The 14,951-nt window shown below is 40.0% G+C and overlaps 1 protein-coding gene and 1 long non-coding RNA gene across 3 annotated transcripts in view; both read right to left on the minus strand.

Annotated features, from left to right (window-relative positions):
• Positions 1-296: 296 nt before the first annotated feature.
• LOC147522199 (uncharacterized) overlaps positions 297-14,951 on the minus strand; it is a 31,590-nt gene continuing 16,935 nt past the window's right edge. For both annotated transcript variants that reach the window (XR_015195127.1, XR_015195121.1), the window contains one exon: positions 297-451. This is a non-coding gene — a long non-coding RNA (uncharacterized LOC147522199). The remainder of the gene's footprint in view (positions 452-14,951) is intronic.
• On the minus strand, positions 9,017-9,903 carry LOC147522200 (uncharacterized). Its single transcript, XM_086557424.1, has 3 exons — positions 9,720-9,903; positions 9,480-9,638; positions 9,017-9,382 (listed from the first exon to the last, which is right to left on the minus strand). Exons 1-3 carry the CDS (start codon positions 9,804-9,806, stop codon positions 9,017-9,019), a joined length of 612 nt encoding a protein of 203 aa, XP_086413550.1. The 5' UTR covers positions 9,807-9,903.

Genomic DNA, 14,951 nt, shown 5'->3' on the forward strand with positions numbered 1-14,951 from the left:
AAAATGTCGAGAACTAGCATGCGTAACAACAGTTCTTTCAAAACCGTCATAACCTTGTCTCCTTTTTCTTTTCTTTTTTCTACGTCCTGTAGTGCATATATCCTGCAAATCTTTTTACACCACAAATTTTCCTACAAATTTGGTGATACCCAGTAAACTCATGCATACATACACCCTAACAAATCAAACTCCATTACATAAACTAGAATCATACTTTTATTACCAACATAAATCATTCCAACAACTTGTTCATATTACATGATATATTCACAAAAAAATAATAAATAACTCAAACAAAATCTCATAATCATAATAATTTAATTTACATAACTCATCCAACGAAATACAAAACAACCGATGATACTGATCCACCTCAAACAAACTTAAGTGAGATACCAAGCTGGTCTTTCCTTATAACTCTTTCCTTTCTCGAACGCCACTGATTTATAACCTAAAAAACAATGTGAAGAAGAATTATTAAACTAAAAATGTAATTATATAATAATCCAAAAACAATGCTAGCTAACACAACAGTCGTGTTTCTTTCCAAGTAATACTGTAGTTATGGTTCTTGAATTGTGCTGAAGATTGAATTCAAGATTTGTTTAAGACAGGGGTTGTGTTTCGACCCCCACCTACGTGGCAAACGTCCATTGGTAGGAGTCTCCACTTTATTGGTTTAATCGACAGGGCTAAAGCCCAATTCGCAATATCATGGATCAATGTACAGGCCCATTAACTCATGTGTCTAAGGCTGAACCTTAGCCACATGGCTTGCCACTAATGTACGTTGATTTATGTCCAGATTTATTTCTTATCAAAAAGATAATTATCAGTTGAAAGTTATAGTCTATCACAATTACTCAAGCTACAAGATTACTTGAGCTACAAGGACTCTCTACTCTACCTATATAAATACCAAATTATTTTTCATACAGAACTACGTTCTTGAGACTTGATCCCACTGATAATTTGGGTACGTAGGCAACCGCAAGGTACAGTCTCATCATTCCCCCGATCACCATCATTTTTCTAATTACTTTTCTACGTTCTTCGTCTTTTTCATCAACACTTGGTGTTTTGATCATATTTGGTCGAAACATAATTGGCGCCGTCTGCGGTTCTTATACTACACCCTCGATCATGTTCTGCGAAAGTTATGACGCATACTCGAAGAGCTCAAGGTCCCGATGTGATTACTGACGATCATCACGAACAAGATGGTCAAGGACAACTTGGCGTTGACAGCATAATACCTTCAAATACTGTCGTTCCACCAATGCGCCAAATTATTCAGCGTGAGGTTATTGCTTCTGACGATTCTCCAGTATCTGATGCGGATAATGTAAGTCATATGTCTCGAGAAGCACTTCTTCAAAAGTTAAAGATCGTCCGCAAAGCGTAATAATTACTACGTCATCTTAAACGCGGCGCTCCACTCGTAGATGATGTTGTATCTGTCACACCACAACATCACACACGCCAACGACATAATAGTGTGTGGGATCGTTTAAGTGGTAAGGATGAGATTCGCGATATTCGCAACAGCCATCAACGAGTTAAGAGTAATGGGCGACGAATTCCCCGACCTCCGCCGAGAAATCTCCACCCACTTGGTCACGTTCTCGGTAGGCAAGGTACTGCTAATAATTGTCCGACTGCACCCCACGATCCTACAAATTATCGGCAAGTCCCGAGGAATTCGAGTGGCGAATAGAATAATGATCGCACTCATGATCGGAACCATCAGTATGGTGAAACACTTCAGCAACGCAGTTCTTATCATTCCGAACATTATCGTACTGAAAGCCCAACGTACCATCCACAATCATCTCGACACGGAAACGATGAATCTTTGTCGTTTTCTTCTCGTTCTGTTCGCTCCCATAGGCGTCATCGTGACTATGATCACGATCCAACAGATACGGATCTAATGACTCCTCAACGTGTCAGAGAAATGATTAAAAAAGCTCTTCTGGACAGCGATCCTTTTGAATCGACACTAAAAAATCTGGCAGTTGAAGATGGTATTTTGGACAAATTTTCTCTCGCCGTCGAAAGGGCTACTCATAACAAAGACTTCAAACAACCAGAGTTTGATCAATATGATGATGTCGAGGGTTGCCCTATGCTTCATGTGATTAATTTCACAAACAAACTGGTTTTATCGGGAGGTGATGATGCTTTAAAATGCAAACTTTTCCCTTCTACATTAAAAGGGGAAGCGTTGGTATGATTTAGCGAATTACCTCCGCGCTCTATTCGTCGATTCAAGGACTTAACTGAAAAGTTTTCAAGACGTTTTCATCATAATCTCAAACGTCCAAATGGAGTCCGAGTTCTTTTCAACATCAAGCAACAACGCGTGAGGAAACTCTCCCAGAAGTAGTTTTATCGCGTTTCCGCAAAGCTGCAGCTGAGATTTCTGAGCAATCCGATCTAATGGTGGTTTATGCTTTTAAAGAAGCTATCTTGTTTGATAAAGATGGGTTATACAACTCTCTTGTTCGGGATATTCCATCTTCCCGACGTGCGTTATACCAACGCGTTCAACAATTTATCAATGTTGAAGACGACACGGCTGCTCGAACTTCTCGTGACAAAGATAATAAAGGAAAGGATTTCAATGATCGATTGAAATAAACGAAGAATCCGACTTTTGATCAACAACAACCCGAATCGAAGCCTCCGTGATAAGAAAAGAAGACTCCACGAAAGGACCGAAAAGCCTTTTACTGATTTTGAATTAACTCCGCTTAATACCAAATATCGCGGTAGTTCTACGACAAAATCAAGGATAAGAGTCTGCTCACTCCGCCCGTTTCCTTAGCGGCGACACTAAAACAACTCGCGATAAATCGTTATGGTGCAAATTTCATAATGATTATAGTCATGAGACGGAGAATTGTCGGTCTTTCTTGGGGAAGAATTGAAAAGCTTGTGCGAATGGGAAACTTGATCAATATGTGCGGAAGAAAGTAATAACTCAAGCTTTAACTATCAATCGATCACAATGTCATTAAGGTTGGACATGCCATCATTGATTCATTGTCCAATACTCGGCGGAAAACCGCTTCGTCGTTCTAAAGTCAAATATCATCTAATTTGTATGCGAAGTTAACGGGATCAATTTAGGTGGAAGGTTTTCGCACTGAGACTATTGAAGATGAACCATTATGTTTCACTGACCAAGATCTAATGGGCGTGCATGTTCCTCATTATGATGCTGTCGTGATAACTGTGTATATCAGCTGTATGCGTGTACAACGTATAATGATTGACACTGGTAGTTCAGCTAGAGTCATGTTTTCTGGGTGTTATTGCAGTATTCCTTTTATTGATAACTTGGTCACCCCTGAAAATGCGACTATCGTTGGTTTTGATGGTACCGCTACTCATTGCGTTGGAAAGGTGTCTCTCCCGGTCACTCTTATGTAGAAGGAAGTCAATATTGATTTCTTATTGATGGATTGTAAATCCCCTTACAATGTCATCCTTGGTAGAGATTGGATTCATTATATGGAAGCTGTCGTCTCAACATATCATCAAGCCATCAAGTTCCCATTCAATAAAAAGTATGTAAGGTCTTGGCGATCAACCGCATCTCTAATTTGCCCGCGACAATGTTCTCGATGATTATAAGAAGTCCGAAGTTGTTGGACCGAACTATTCTGAGTTCCAAAGCCGTCAAATAGCAATTCTGACATCCGGGACCTTCAGTTTACTCTGCGACAATAGAAATGTTGAAGGACCCCCGACAGTCGATCCACTTTTAGAAGTTCAAATTAGCCAACTCCCTGAAGAGACTACTTTTATTTCAGCCGAACTTCCAGAAGAGGAGAGACAAGAGCTTATTTTGTTATTGTGGAAGAATAATCATGTGTTTGCTTGGCGAATAGAGCAAATGCCTGGTATAGATCCTTCGGTGGCTTGTCATAAACTCGACATTGATCCTAATGCAAAACCAGTTCGACAAAAGCCCGAAGGATGGCCCCGATAGAAAGATGAAAGTGAAAGATGAAATCAACCGTCTCTTTGTCCGTTAATTTTATAAGGCACTGTGACTTATCCAACATGGATGTCAAATGTTGTCGCGATGCCTAAAAAGAACGGCAAATTACGTGTTTGTATCGATTTCACAAATCTCAATAAGGCTTGTCGGTTCATCCATATCCATTGCCTCATTATATCTCCGAAATGGTCGATGCAACATCCGGTTTTCAGCGTTTGTTTTTGGATGCTTATTACGGTTATCATCGATTCCGTTATTCATTGAGGACCAAGAGTTCATCAGATTCATTCTGGACCAAGGCATTTCTTTGTTACCGGTAATGCCTTTCGGTCCAAAAATGCCGGAGCCACATATTAAAAGCTAGTCAACACTATTTTTTCGACATACTTGGAAAGACGATTGAAGCATACATCGATGACATGGTTGTCAAATCTACGAAGCACGATCATCTTCTTGATTTGCAAAATTCGTTTTTCGACGGACTCTCCAATTTCAACATGCGTTTGAATCCGGCTAAGTGTTCTTTCGGTTTATCATCCGTAAATTCTTAGGATACATGATGACTAGGCGCGGAACTGAAGCAAATCGGATCAGATTCGAGCTATCCTTGAAATGCCTTCTCCGGCGTCAAAGAAAGAAATTCAACGACTTACGGGGCGGCAGGCGCCCTAAATCGCTTTATCTCGGTATTACGATCGATGCCGTCCTTTTCTAAACATTGAAAGACGATCAATTTGAATGGAGGACTTTGTGAACTTGCATTTAGGTCATTTGAAAGCATACTTAGTCCAACCTCCAATTCTTGCCCGATCCGGCAGAACGGGCAGCCTATAGAGTCGTATTTAGCCACCACCGATCATGCCGTAAGTGCGTCTTATTTGTCAGCGGTGGTGATGGTCGTCCCTATATTCTTTGTTAGCAAGACTCTTTTAAATCTGCTTGAAACAAGATATTCTCGAGTGGAGAAAATTGCATTGGCTTTGGTTCATCTTTGCCCGACATCTTAAACCTTATTTCCGGGGATGAGTCGTCAAAGTTTATCACGGAATATCCATGCGAAAGCTTTTAAGCAATGCCGGGAATCAAATTAAGCCTGCGAGAATGGGAAAGTTACCTTAAGCTTATAGCATTGTGTTTGAAACTTCGCCACGGTGAGAAAGGACAAGCTTTGGCTTCACTAATGGCTGATTTTCCAATTGAGGATATTCTTATGTCGGCGATACTAGGCGAAGAGAATGTCGTCGAACAACACGCCATTACCTCTCCGGGGACGATGATTTGCCAAACTTATCGGATGTATCTGGCGATTGTTGGATTGTTTACAATCGATGGTTAAGCATAATAAGTATGGCTCGGTATTGGGTGTGTAATCTTGCAACCGAATGGAGAAAAATTGAGAAGTCGGTCGTTTGGGTTTTGGCGCTTCAAATAATGAGGCCGAAAGCACGAAAAATTTGTCATTTGCGGCTTCGCGTCTCTTCTCTTCGGGGAGGCGACTAAACTACAATTATTCATAGATTCTAAGTTAGTCGCTAGCCAGGTTTGGTGGATCGTTATGCAGCTCGTGGCGATAGAATGGCGGCTTATGTGGACTTAATTCATCGGTTGCTTTCGAAATTTTGATTCTACCAGTATTGTGCAGCGTCCGCGTCATGACGTGCGACATGCGGATTCTCTTGCTTATTTATCCGCCGCAGTTAAGTCAGATAAGCCTCTCCAGATAACCATTGAATTTCAAAAGGAACCGAGTATCGATCTGTCCATCGAGGATGTGCGCGATATGTACATCACTCAGAGTTGTTTTTTCATCAAGACATTTTCTGAGGAATCACGTTATGCCAATTTGATATCTCATGTGCTGACTCGGAAGCGCAAGCGTGATCTTGATAATCAAGCTATCATTGCAAAGAAAACGCTTGATCCACAACTTATGCTATCAGATGACCACAATGATCCTGTCAATGATATTGTCTCGGTCCATATCGACGACGATCATGAAGCTGACAATGCTCCAGAGGTTCCTGATATAGAGCTAATTTTCCACTTACACCTTGTGACGAAGATGATTGGCGTCTTCCTTATATCACAAATTTACATGATCACATCTTGCCTCCCGATCATAAAGTGGGTGATCGTGTCAAACGCGATGCTTGGAAATATTTTTCTCATATCGACTGAGCGGTTACTGTTGCAACTTTATCGCAAAGGCACAAGTCTTAACCCTATGCTTCGTTGTCTCGCCGAGAGTGAAGGTTTGCTAGATCTGGCGGAAATTCATTCAGGGCCTATGTAGGAACCACTCACGGAAGTCTCGCTCATAGAGCAATGACACAAGGATCTTGGTGGCCGTACATGCAAAAGGATGCTAAAGCGTTTGTGCGAGAAGTGTGTTCCTTGTCGAAATATGCTAACATGGGAAATCTTCCAAAGAACGGAACTTCATCCAATCTTGAGCCCTTGGCGTTTGCAAAGTGGGGTCTTGACATCGTCGGTCCTCTTCCGAAAGCTCTGGCGGTGTTAGTTTCTTACTCGTCGCGAATCGATTATTTTATCAAATTGGGCTGAAGCTATGCCCTTAGCCCGGATCCATGCTTCGGATGTTAAAAATTCTTATGGCGAGACATTGTTTGTCGTTTCGGTATTCCAACATCATTGACTTCCGACAATGGCAAACAATTTGATCTTTGAAATTCGACAATTTTGTTCGACTTAAAGATTAATCACAATTTTCGGCACCATACCATCCTCGAGCTAATGAACAAAGCTGAAGCTACTAACAAATCCATTCTTGCAATGCTCAGCGGCTTCGACTTCAACCAAAGGAAATTGGGTTAAGGAACTTCCTGCGGTTATGTGGCCTTATCGAACCACACCTAAGGATTCAACCGGATTTTCTCCGTTTAATCTTGCTTACGATGCGAGGGCGGTCTTGCCTCTGAGTTGATGACACACCAACCGCACGAACTTCTAATGTGGAATTGGAGTCGAATGATCAAGCACTTGCTCAAGCCAAAGCCTTGATAGATGAGACAAGAGATGTTGGTCTTCAACAGTTAATTCGTTATCAAGCTGATATGAAACGAAAATATGATAAGAAAGTTCGACTTAAAGTGTTTGAGAAAGATGACTGGGTACTCTGTCGAAAGACGAGGTTGATAGATTCCGGTAAATTTGGAGAAAACTGGACAGGTCCATACATCATAGATCGCCCTGCCACCAAAGGATCTTATTTTCTCCGAGATTTAGATGGGAATGTTCTCGATAAGCCGTGGAATGCGTTTCATCTGCGCAAGTTCTATAAGTAGATTTTAGTTGTGTTTTTCCGTTATCCTGGAGAAATAAAATAATATAATATTTAATTTGTTTCAAGTTCAGGCATGTATTTTCCGTTGTTATCTTTGCATTTTTTAAGACTCGGTAATCAATAAAGAAGCAGTTCTTTCACTTCAGTTCCAATGGTATAATTTTGGTTTTAGCGAACCTTATAATCGCTACAACAAAATCTGGCGAAATTACCACGTTTAATTTCGTCAGTCTAAGTTGAACGCTTTTATGCTCGTTTAGTCGTTACTATCGCTACAACAAAATCTGGCGAAATTACCACGTTTAATTTCGTCAGTCTAAGTTGAACGCTTTTACGCTCGCTTAGTCGTTACTATCGCTATAACAAAATCTGGCAAAATTACCACGTTTAATTTAAATTCGATCTAAGTTGAACGGCTTTTACGCCGCTTAGTCGTTACTATCGTTATAACAAAATCTGGTGAAATTACCACGTTTAATTTCGTCATTCTAAGTTGAGCGGCTTTTACGCCGCTTAGTCGGTACTATCGCTACAACAAAATCGGGCGATATTACCCGCGTTTAATTTCGTCGATCCTAAGTTGAGCGGCTTTTCGCTTAGTCGTAGTTACTATCGCTACAACAAAATCGGGCGAAATTACCACGTTTAATTTCGTCGATTCTAAGTTGAACGGCACTTTTTTTAATTAGTCGTTACTTACTATCATTACAACAAAATCGGCGAAATTACCACGTTTAATTTCGTCGATCTAAGTTGAACGGCTTTTACGGCTTAGTCGTTATTACTTACTATCACTACAACAAAATCGGCAAAATTACCACGTTTAATTTAACAAAATCGATCTAAGTTGAAGCGGCTTTTACTAATTACTATCGACAACAAAAAATCGGCAAAATTACCACGCGTTTAATTTTAATTCGGTCTAAGTTGAACGGCTTTTCGCCGCTTCGGCTTAGTCGTTACTATCGCTACAACAAAATCGTGAAATTACCACGCGTTTAATTTAAATCGGTCAAGTTGAACGCTTTTACGCCAAAGCTTAGTTATATTATCGCTACAACAAACTCGGTGAAATTACCGCGTTTAATTTAGATGGTCTAAGTCGAACAATTTATTCATTCACTCACTTAGTCGTATTATCGTTACGACAAAATCTGACGAACTTACCACATTTAATTTCGTCAGTCTAAATTGAACGATTTTACGCTCGCTTAGTCAGTTACTCGCGCTATGTCAACATTTGATGAAGTTACCCGTTTAGTTTTAAATTCGTTACGCATCGAGCATTTTTTTAAAATCTCAATCTAATTTTGCAAGCTTAAAGTTAGCATTGGGGGCATTTCATTCTATTTAAATTGTCATCTATATAATTCAACAACATTGTCGGTTTTCCACGGGTTTGTTATCGACATCACAATGATATTCAATTGCCAACACATACTTTATTTTTATTCAAAAAGAATTTTTTAGCTCTATGGTATTACAAACGCCAAAATCACATGATCATTGGTTTGGGCAAATCCAATGGTTCCTTACAAACTTTTCGCATATACAACTTCGTTACAAATATTTGTAATTCATCTTCTCACGCGTTCTAGTTCATCTCCCGTTTCTATTAAAGTCTCATCAATTGTCTTACGGACGATTCACAATGTGCCATTTGCCGTGATCTTGGCCGAGCAGCTCGTTTAAATCTGTTATTAAACTTTATTATTTTTCTCTGCCTCTTTTTGCGCACGTTTAAGTTCCTGATCTTTGGTCGCCACGAGTGCCTTTAATTCTATCACATCTGCTTTTAAGTGTTTGTGTTCTTCCATTATCTCACAGGCTTTCCCAAAGTCTTCGTACGATCTCTGCTCGGCTTCTTCCGTCCGCCCGGTTAAGTTTTTGTTTTCGTCTTCTAACTCTCTGTTGGTTCCGCTTAACGCTTTGTTTGCCTCTTCCAATTTTCGGTTGAGTATTTTCACTTTCTCTATTTCTTCTACGACATTGACTTCATTCGGATCGATACTTTTCTTCGCAACTTTTTCATGAATTTCTTTGGCCCGTACTACTGCCGTTTTAACCTGCGGGGAAAAATATCTGTTTTCATTAATCTTTCAGACTTAAACACAAGTTTGCAGTAAATGATAAAAAATACAAAATAAAAAAATACTATCATACCTGGTTCATATTATCGAAAATCATTGACACTGCTCTGTCATATTCTCCGATGTTCTCCGTATTCTGGTCACAGTTTTGATATTTTTCGAGCCCCTCCATTGGCGTGGTCCCTGGCGATACCTTCGCTTCGTCATCCAGACTTGAACATCTTTGCTTCATCTACCAATTTCATCGGTTTAGTGTCGGACATAAATTTCTTTACCGTCCTAACGCAATAGTAAAAGTCAACGATCAACTTACTGTTAACAAATTATGTGGTTTTCCTCCATGAGTAGTACTACCCCTGACAGTACTTGCCAGTGGTGGTTGGCTTCTTTGCTCCTGCATTTTGTTTTGCCGTTTGTTTTCTTTCACCGACTTTGTGTTCTTCGCTGCACTATCTTTTGTATGTATCACGGTTTCGTTCTTTTCCCCGCCATTCTTTTCCTTTATACACCAAACCGAGGCGAGATATTATTATCTCCCCCACACTTTTACATATATATGTTTTCTCACGGTACATACCTTTTCCTCTTTGTGTTGAGAATGTACTTTATTTAAATGCGGGCTGTTTTTGTGCATTGTAGTCTCGTCCCTCGAGGCATCATACATTAACGCGTTGGTTGTCTCTCTTGGTCTCCGTTAGTCCGTTTTCTTGTGGAACATCTTCTTTTGTACAATTAAGCTATTTGTGTTTGGCAAGCTCGGCACTAATTCTCATTTGTGTTAATTCCGTTCCATCTTCTTTTTACTATCGCTATCGCTTGCCAAATATTGCATTTCTGAGAATCTTATTCTTCTTCGCCATTTCACTATATGTCTCCTTGGACCTATCGGGCTGTTGTTCGTTACCCCCGTAGTGTCGGAAATCAACAATATCATCAAAGTAGCTCAGATCTACCAATCTTTCGTCGGAACATTCATGAAAGAAGAAAAGGTTGTTCTCCACTTCCTTGTCCAATTCAAGTGCGGTAGTGTACTTTCGCGTTTTACGTTAGACACAAAATACCTCGTGTTAGTCAACCGATTACTCGTAGTACAGTTTTCAATACTTATGTTTTGGCTTACCTCGAAATTTGTTCGGCACTTTAAACTCTGTCGGATTCCACTTCCCTCGCAAACGGTACAGAAATCTATCCCATCCGGTGTATACTTTTGGGAACCCTTTAAAAGTTCTGTTTGAATCCTTGAATTCAACTTCAAATTTTATGTACCCTTTCGTCAGTATGGCTTTCGGTCGTATCAACGCGAAGATTTCTTGAGCCCCAAACCTTCTGTTAAATTCATTTTGTAAACGGTGTGCTCTCGTAAAGATTAACCAGAACGATATTGGCAGTTGTCCCGGTGCAATTTGCCACCACTCCAATAATTGCGCAATTTCTTTATTCAACGGAATTGTATTCCTGCAATTTAATTGTGTGTAAGCCATTACTACTTCATCTTCTTCGACTTTCGTTTCAAATTCGTACACTTCTTCCATCTCAAATTTCTCGAGTCCTAGTATTTTCTGTATTTCCTTGGCTGACCATCGACGCGGTTTAGTGTAGTTCTTTGTATCGTCACCTTCTTTCCACCTCACCAAGTCTCCGATCGTCATCGAAGTTTTTTCTTCTCGATTATCTTTCATCCGTAATATCTGATCGTTTCTACCTACAAAAAAAAAAAAAAAATCGGGAAAAGCTCAAAACCGGGTTCATCGGGCCATATCGGTTAATACCACGCAGTGCGGGTGCCCTTCTTTCGCTGGTGTTGCACCGTATTATATTTGTTATTTCAATTCCGGATGCACCAAACCAGTTTATATAACCGCGGTTACGATGCTCCTCCTTTACTGGCGGCACTAGATCGTGTTTGTTGTTTCACTTTTAACCGCCAACACAGCGTTTCTTCTTCCACATTCGTTTGTTTTAAATTCCAAAGCTTCCTCCAAACTATTTACAAACCAAACCAAATCTATTTTTATCCCAAGGTTAATGGCGTGAGATAGTCCTGCTTGTTAACAAGTGGACTAAAAACAGGTATGTGTTTTCATGCATGGCGTTCGAAATATAGCGATAGTTGGTCGTTTTTCATCTTGTTGCGGTTCCCTTTACGGAACCTCGTGTATACACGCGGTATGTATGTATATATAGCAGTTCTCCAATCTTGTTGTGTCGGACACGATGCAAAACGTTATTTTCAAGACGTCCAAGTAACAGGGCAAGTTTTTTGAAGAAGCAGTTTATTTTCGTGATTTTGAAGCAGTTTAAAATAAAATATCCACAGATGCTAGACCAAAGATCTTCACGGTATTGAATTTTTAATCAACTTTTGCGGTATTCGCGAGAGAAAAATTGATGCGGAAGAGCTGATGGTAAGAGAACATACCTGGCTAGTCGACCGAACAAGCTTCAAAGCTTCTTGCCTACCTCCTGCGTTACGTGGGATGAGCATAAAGTGTTTTTTTATGGATTGGGATATGCGCCCCCAAAGACTTATATATGATTACGGCGGGTTTTCGGTCTTTGGTGGGATTCTTCTCCGACTCCAACTTCATCTCTACTCTCAATTCTTATCTCATCCGAACACGTTGAATCCAATTCGTATTTAACTTCCTTTTATTACTATTATTACTAAACTACCCCTACGTTTAATTTTCAACGGTATATTCCAAGATTCGCTATTCTGTTGGCACGCATTGTCGAATTCAAATTTCAGATATTATTACGTGGCCAGCGTTGATGCAGTTTTATTTTGATCGATTTTTTTTTGCAATTTTATTTTTGTGCATATTTTATTTATTTTTGTGCATTTTCGGCCATCTTTTATTTAACTACATTGCGTCCCGTATACGTTAGTTTGACATTATTTCGTTCCCGATAATTCACGAATTTTTTTCGTCAGTCAATTTTCCAATTATTTCTTTTCGCACGACACTTCGTTATACATTCCGCTCATTTTTCTTTCTTCTTTGCCATATGAACTTTGTTCGCATGCCAAAGAGGGGGCGGTGTTTCGACCCCACCTACGTGGCAAACATCCATTGGTAGGAGTCTCCACTTTATTTGTTTAATCGACAGGGCTAAAACCCAATTCGCAATATCATGGATCAATGTACAGGCCCATTAACTCATGTGTCTAAGGCTGAACCTTAGCCATATGGCTTGCCACTAATGTACGTTGATTTATGTCCAGATTTATTTCTTATCAAAAAGATAATTATCAGTTGAAAGTTATAGTCTATCACAATTACTCAAGCTACAAGATTACTTGAGCTACAAGGACTCTCTACTCTACCTATATAAATACCAAATTATTTTTCATACAGAACTACGTTCTTGAGACTTGATCCCACTGATAATTTGGGTACGTAGGCAACCGCAATGTACAGTCTCATCATTCCCCCGATCACCATCATTTTTCTAATTACTTTTCTACGTTCTTCGTCTTTTCATCAACACTTGGTGTTTTGATCATATTTGGTCGAAACAGGTTGCCAACAGTACTTTTTGACAAAACAACTGAGAACTTTACAAACATCCTTATGCACTTAAAGCTTAGTGATGAGAAATTATTGGTAGAATGGACATGAACACAACAGATTCACCTTCATTTATATATATACCTAAGTTAGTTGCACCTAATAGGAATGCATTAAAACAAGACATCAAACGATCTTTATATAAAATTGTAAGGCTATGCTAAAAGCTTTGACAACTTCCTAACTTGGAACGTAAGAAGCTTATGTCGACAACCAAAATGCACTACTACCCATTACCCGTATGTAAATTGAAATTAGCATGCATACCACTTAGAAAGCTTAACCTACACATAACTAAGTCTGTTTTACTTTATCATTACCCTCCCCAAAAGATCACATGGATTCAACATGCATACCATGATCGAGTCTACCATATTGGTAGAAAAGAAATTAGACCAAAAGGTTCTCTCACCAAGGCTTAGAAGATAATCTAAAAGCACCTCAACATTATCACAAAATTCTTTAACTTAACAACTTAACAACATGCTCATCCTTACCACTATGACTTCCCAGAATGTATTAGAAAAGGAAGAACAACTACCACTCAAACACCACAGTGTTAATGAGTCGACTGTTTCGACCCCCACCTACGTGGCAAACGTCCATTGGTAGGAGTCTCCACTTTATTCGTTTAATCGACAGGGCTAAAGCCCAATTCGCAATATCATGGATCAATGTACAGGCCCATTAACTCATGTGGCTAAGGCTGAACCTTAGCCACATGGCTTGCCACTAATATACGTTGATTTATGTCCAGATTCGTTTCTTATCAAAGAGATAATTATCAGTTGAAAGTTATAGTATATCACAATTACTCAAGCTACAAGATTACTTGAGCTACAAGGACTCTCTACTCTACCTATATAAATACCAAACTATTTTTCATTCAGAACTACGTTCTTGAGACTTGATCCCACTGATAATTTGGGTACGTAGGCAACCGCAAGGTACAGTCTCATCATTCCCTCGATCACCATCATTTTTCTAATTACTTTCCTACGTTCTTCGTCTTTTTCATCAACACTTGGTGTTTTGATCATATTTGGTCGAAATATAATTGGCGCCGTCTGCGGTTCTTATACTACACCCTCGATCACGTTCTGTGAAAGTTATGATGCATACTCGAAGAGCTCAAGGTCCCGATGTGATTACTGACGATCATCACGAACATGATGGTCAAGGACAACTTGGCTGCCGACAAAGATAATACCTTCTAAATACCGCGTTCCACCAATGCCAAATTATTCAGCGGAGGTTATTGCCTCGGACGATTCTCCAAAGATTCCGATCGCGGATAATGTAAGTCATATGTCTCGAGAAGCACTTCTTCAAAAGTTAAAGATCGTCCGCAAAACGTAATAATTACAACAGCGCCATCTTAAACGACGCTCCCACTCGCAGATGATGTTGTATCTGCTCACACCACAACGTCACACACGCCAACGACATAATAGTGTGTGGGATCGTTTAAGTGGTGAGGATGAGATTCGCGATATTTGCAAATGACCATCAACGAAGTTAAGAGTAATGGGCGATTTAATTCCCCGACCTCCGAAAATCTCCACCCACTTGGTCACGCGTTCTCGGTAGGCAAGGTAATCGCTAATAATAATCGTCCGAATGCACCCCACGATCCTACAAATTATCGGGTAAGTCCCGTCAGGAATTCGAAAGTGGCGAACAAAATAATGATCGCGACTCATGATCGGAACCATCGGTATGGTGAAACACTTCAAGAACGGTTCTTATCATTCAACATTATCATATCGCGAAAGCCCAACGTATTCATCCACAATCATCTCGACATGGAAATGATGAATCTTCGCCGTTTTCTTCTCGCTCGTTTCGCTCCCATAGGGCGCCATCGTGACTATGATCACGATCCAACAGATCTGGATCGATGACTCCTTAGTGTGTCGAGAAATGATTAAAAAGCTCTTTTCCGGACGGCGATCCTTTTGAATCGACACTAG

This window comes from Coptis chinensis, chromosome 1 (genome assembly GCF_015680905.1).
Source record: "Coptis chinensis isolate HL-2020 chromosome 1, ASM1568090v1, whole genome shotgun sequence".
NCBI lineage: Eukaryota > Viridiplantae > Streptophyta > Magnoliopsida > Ranunculales > Ranunculaceae > Coptis > Coptis chinensis.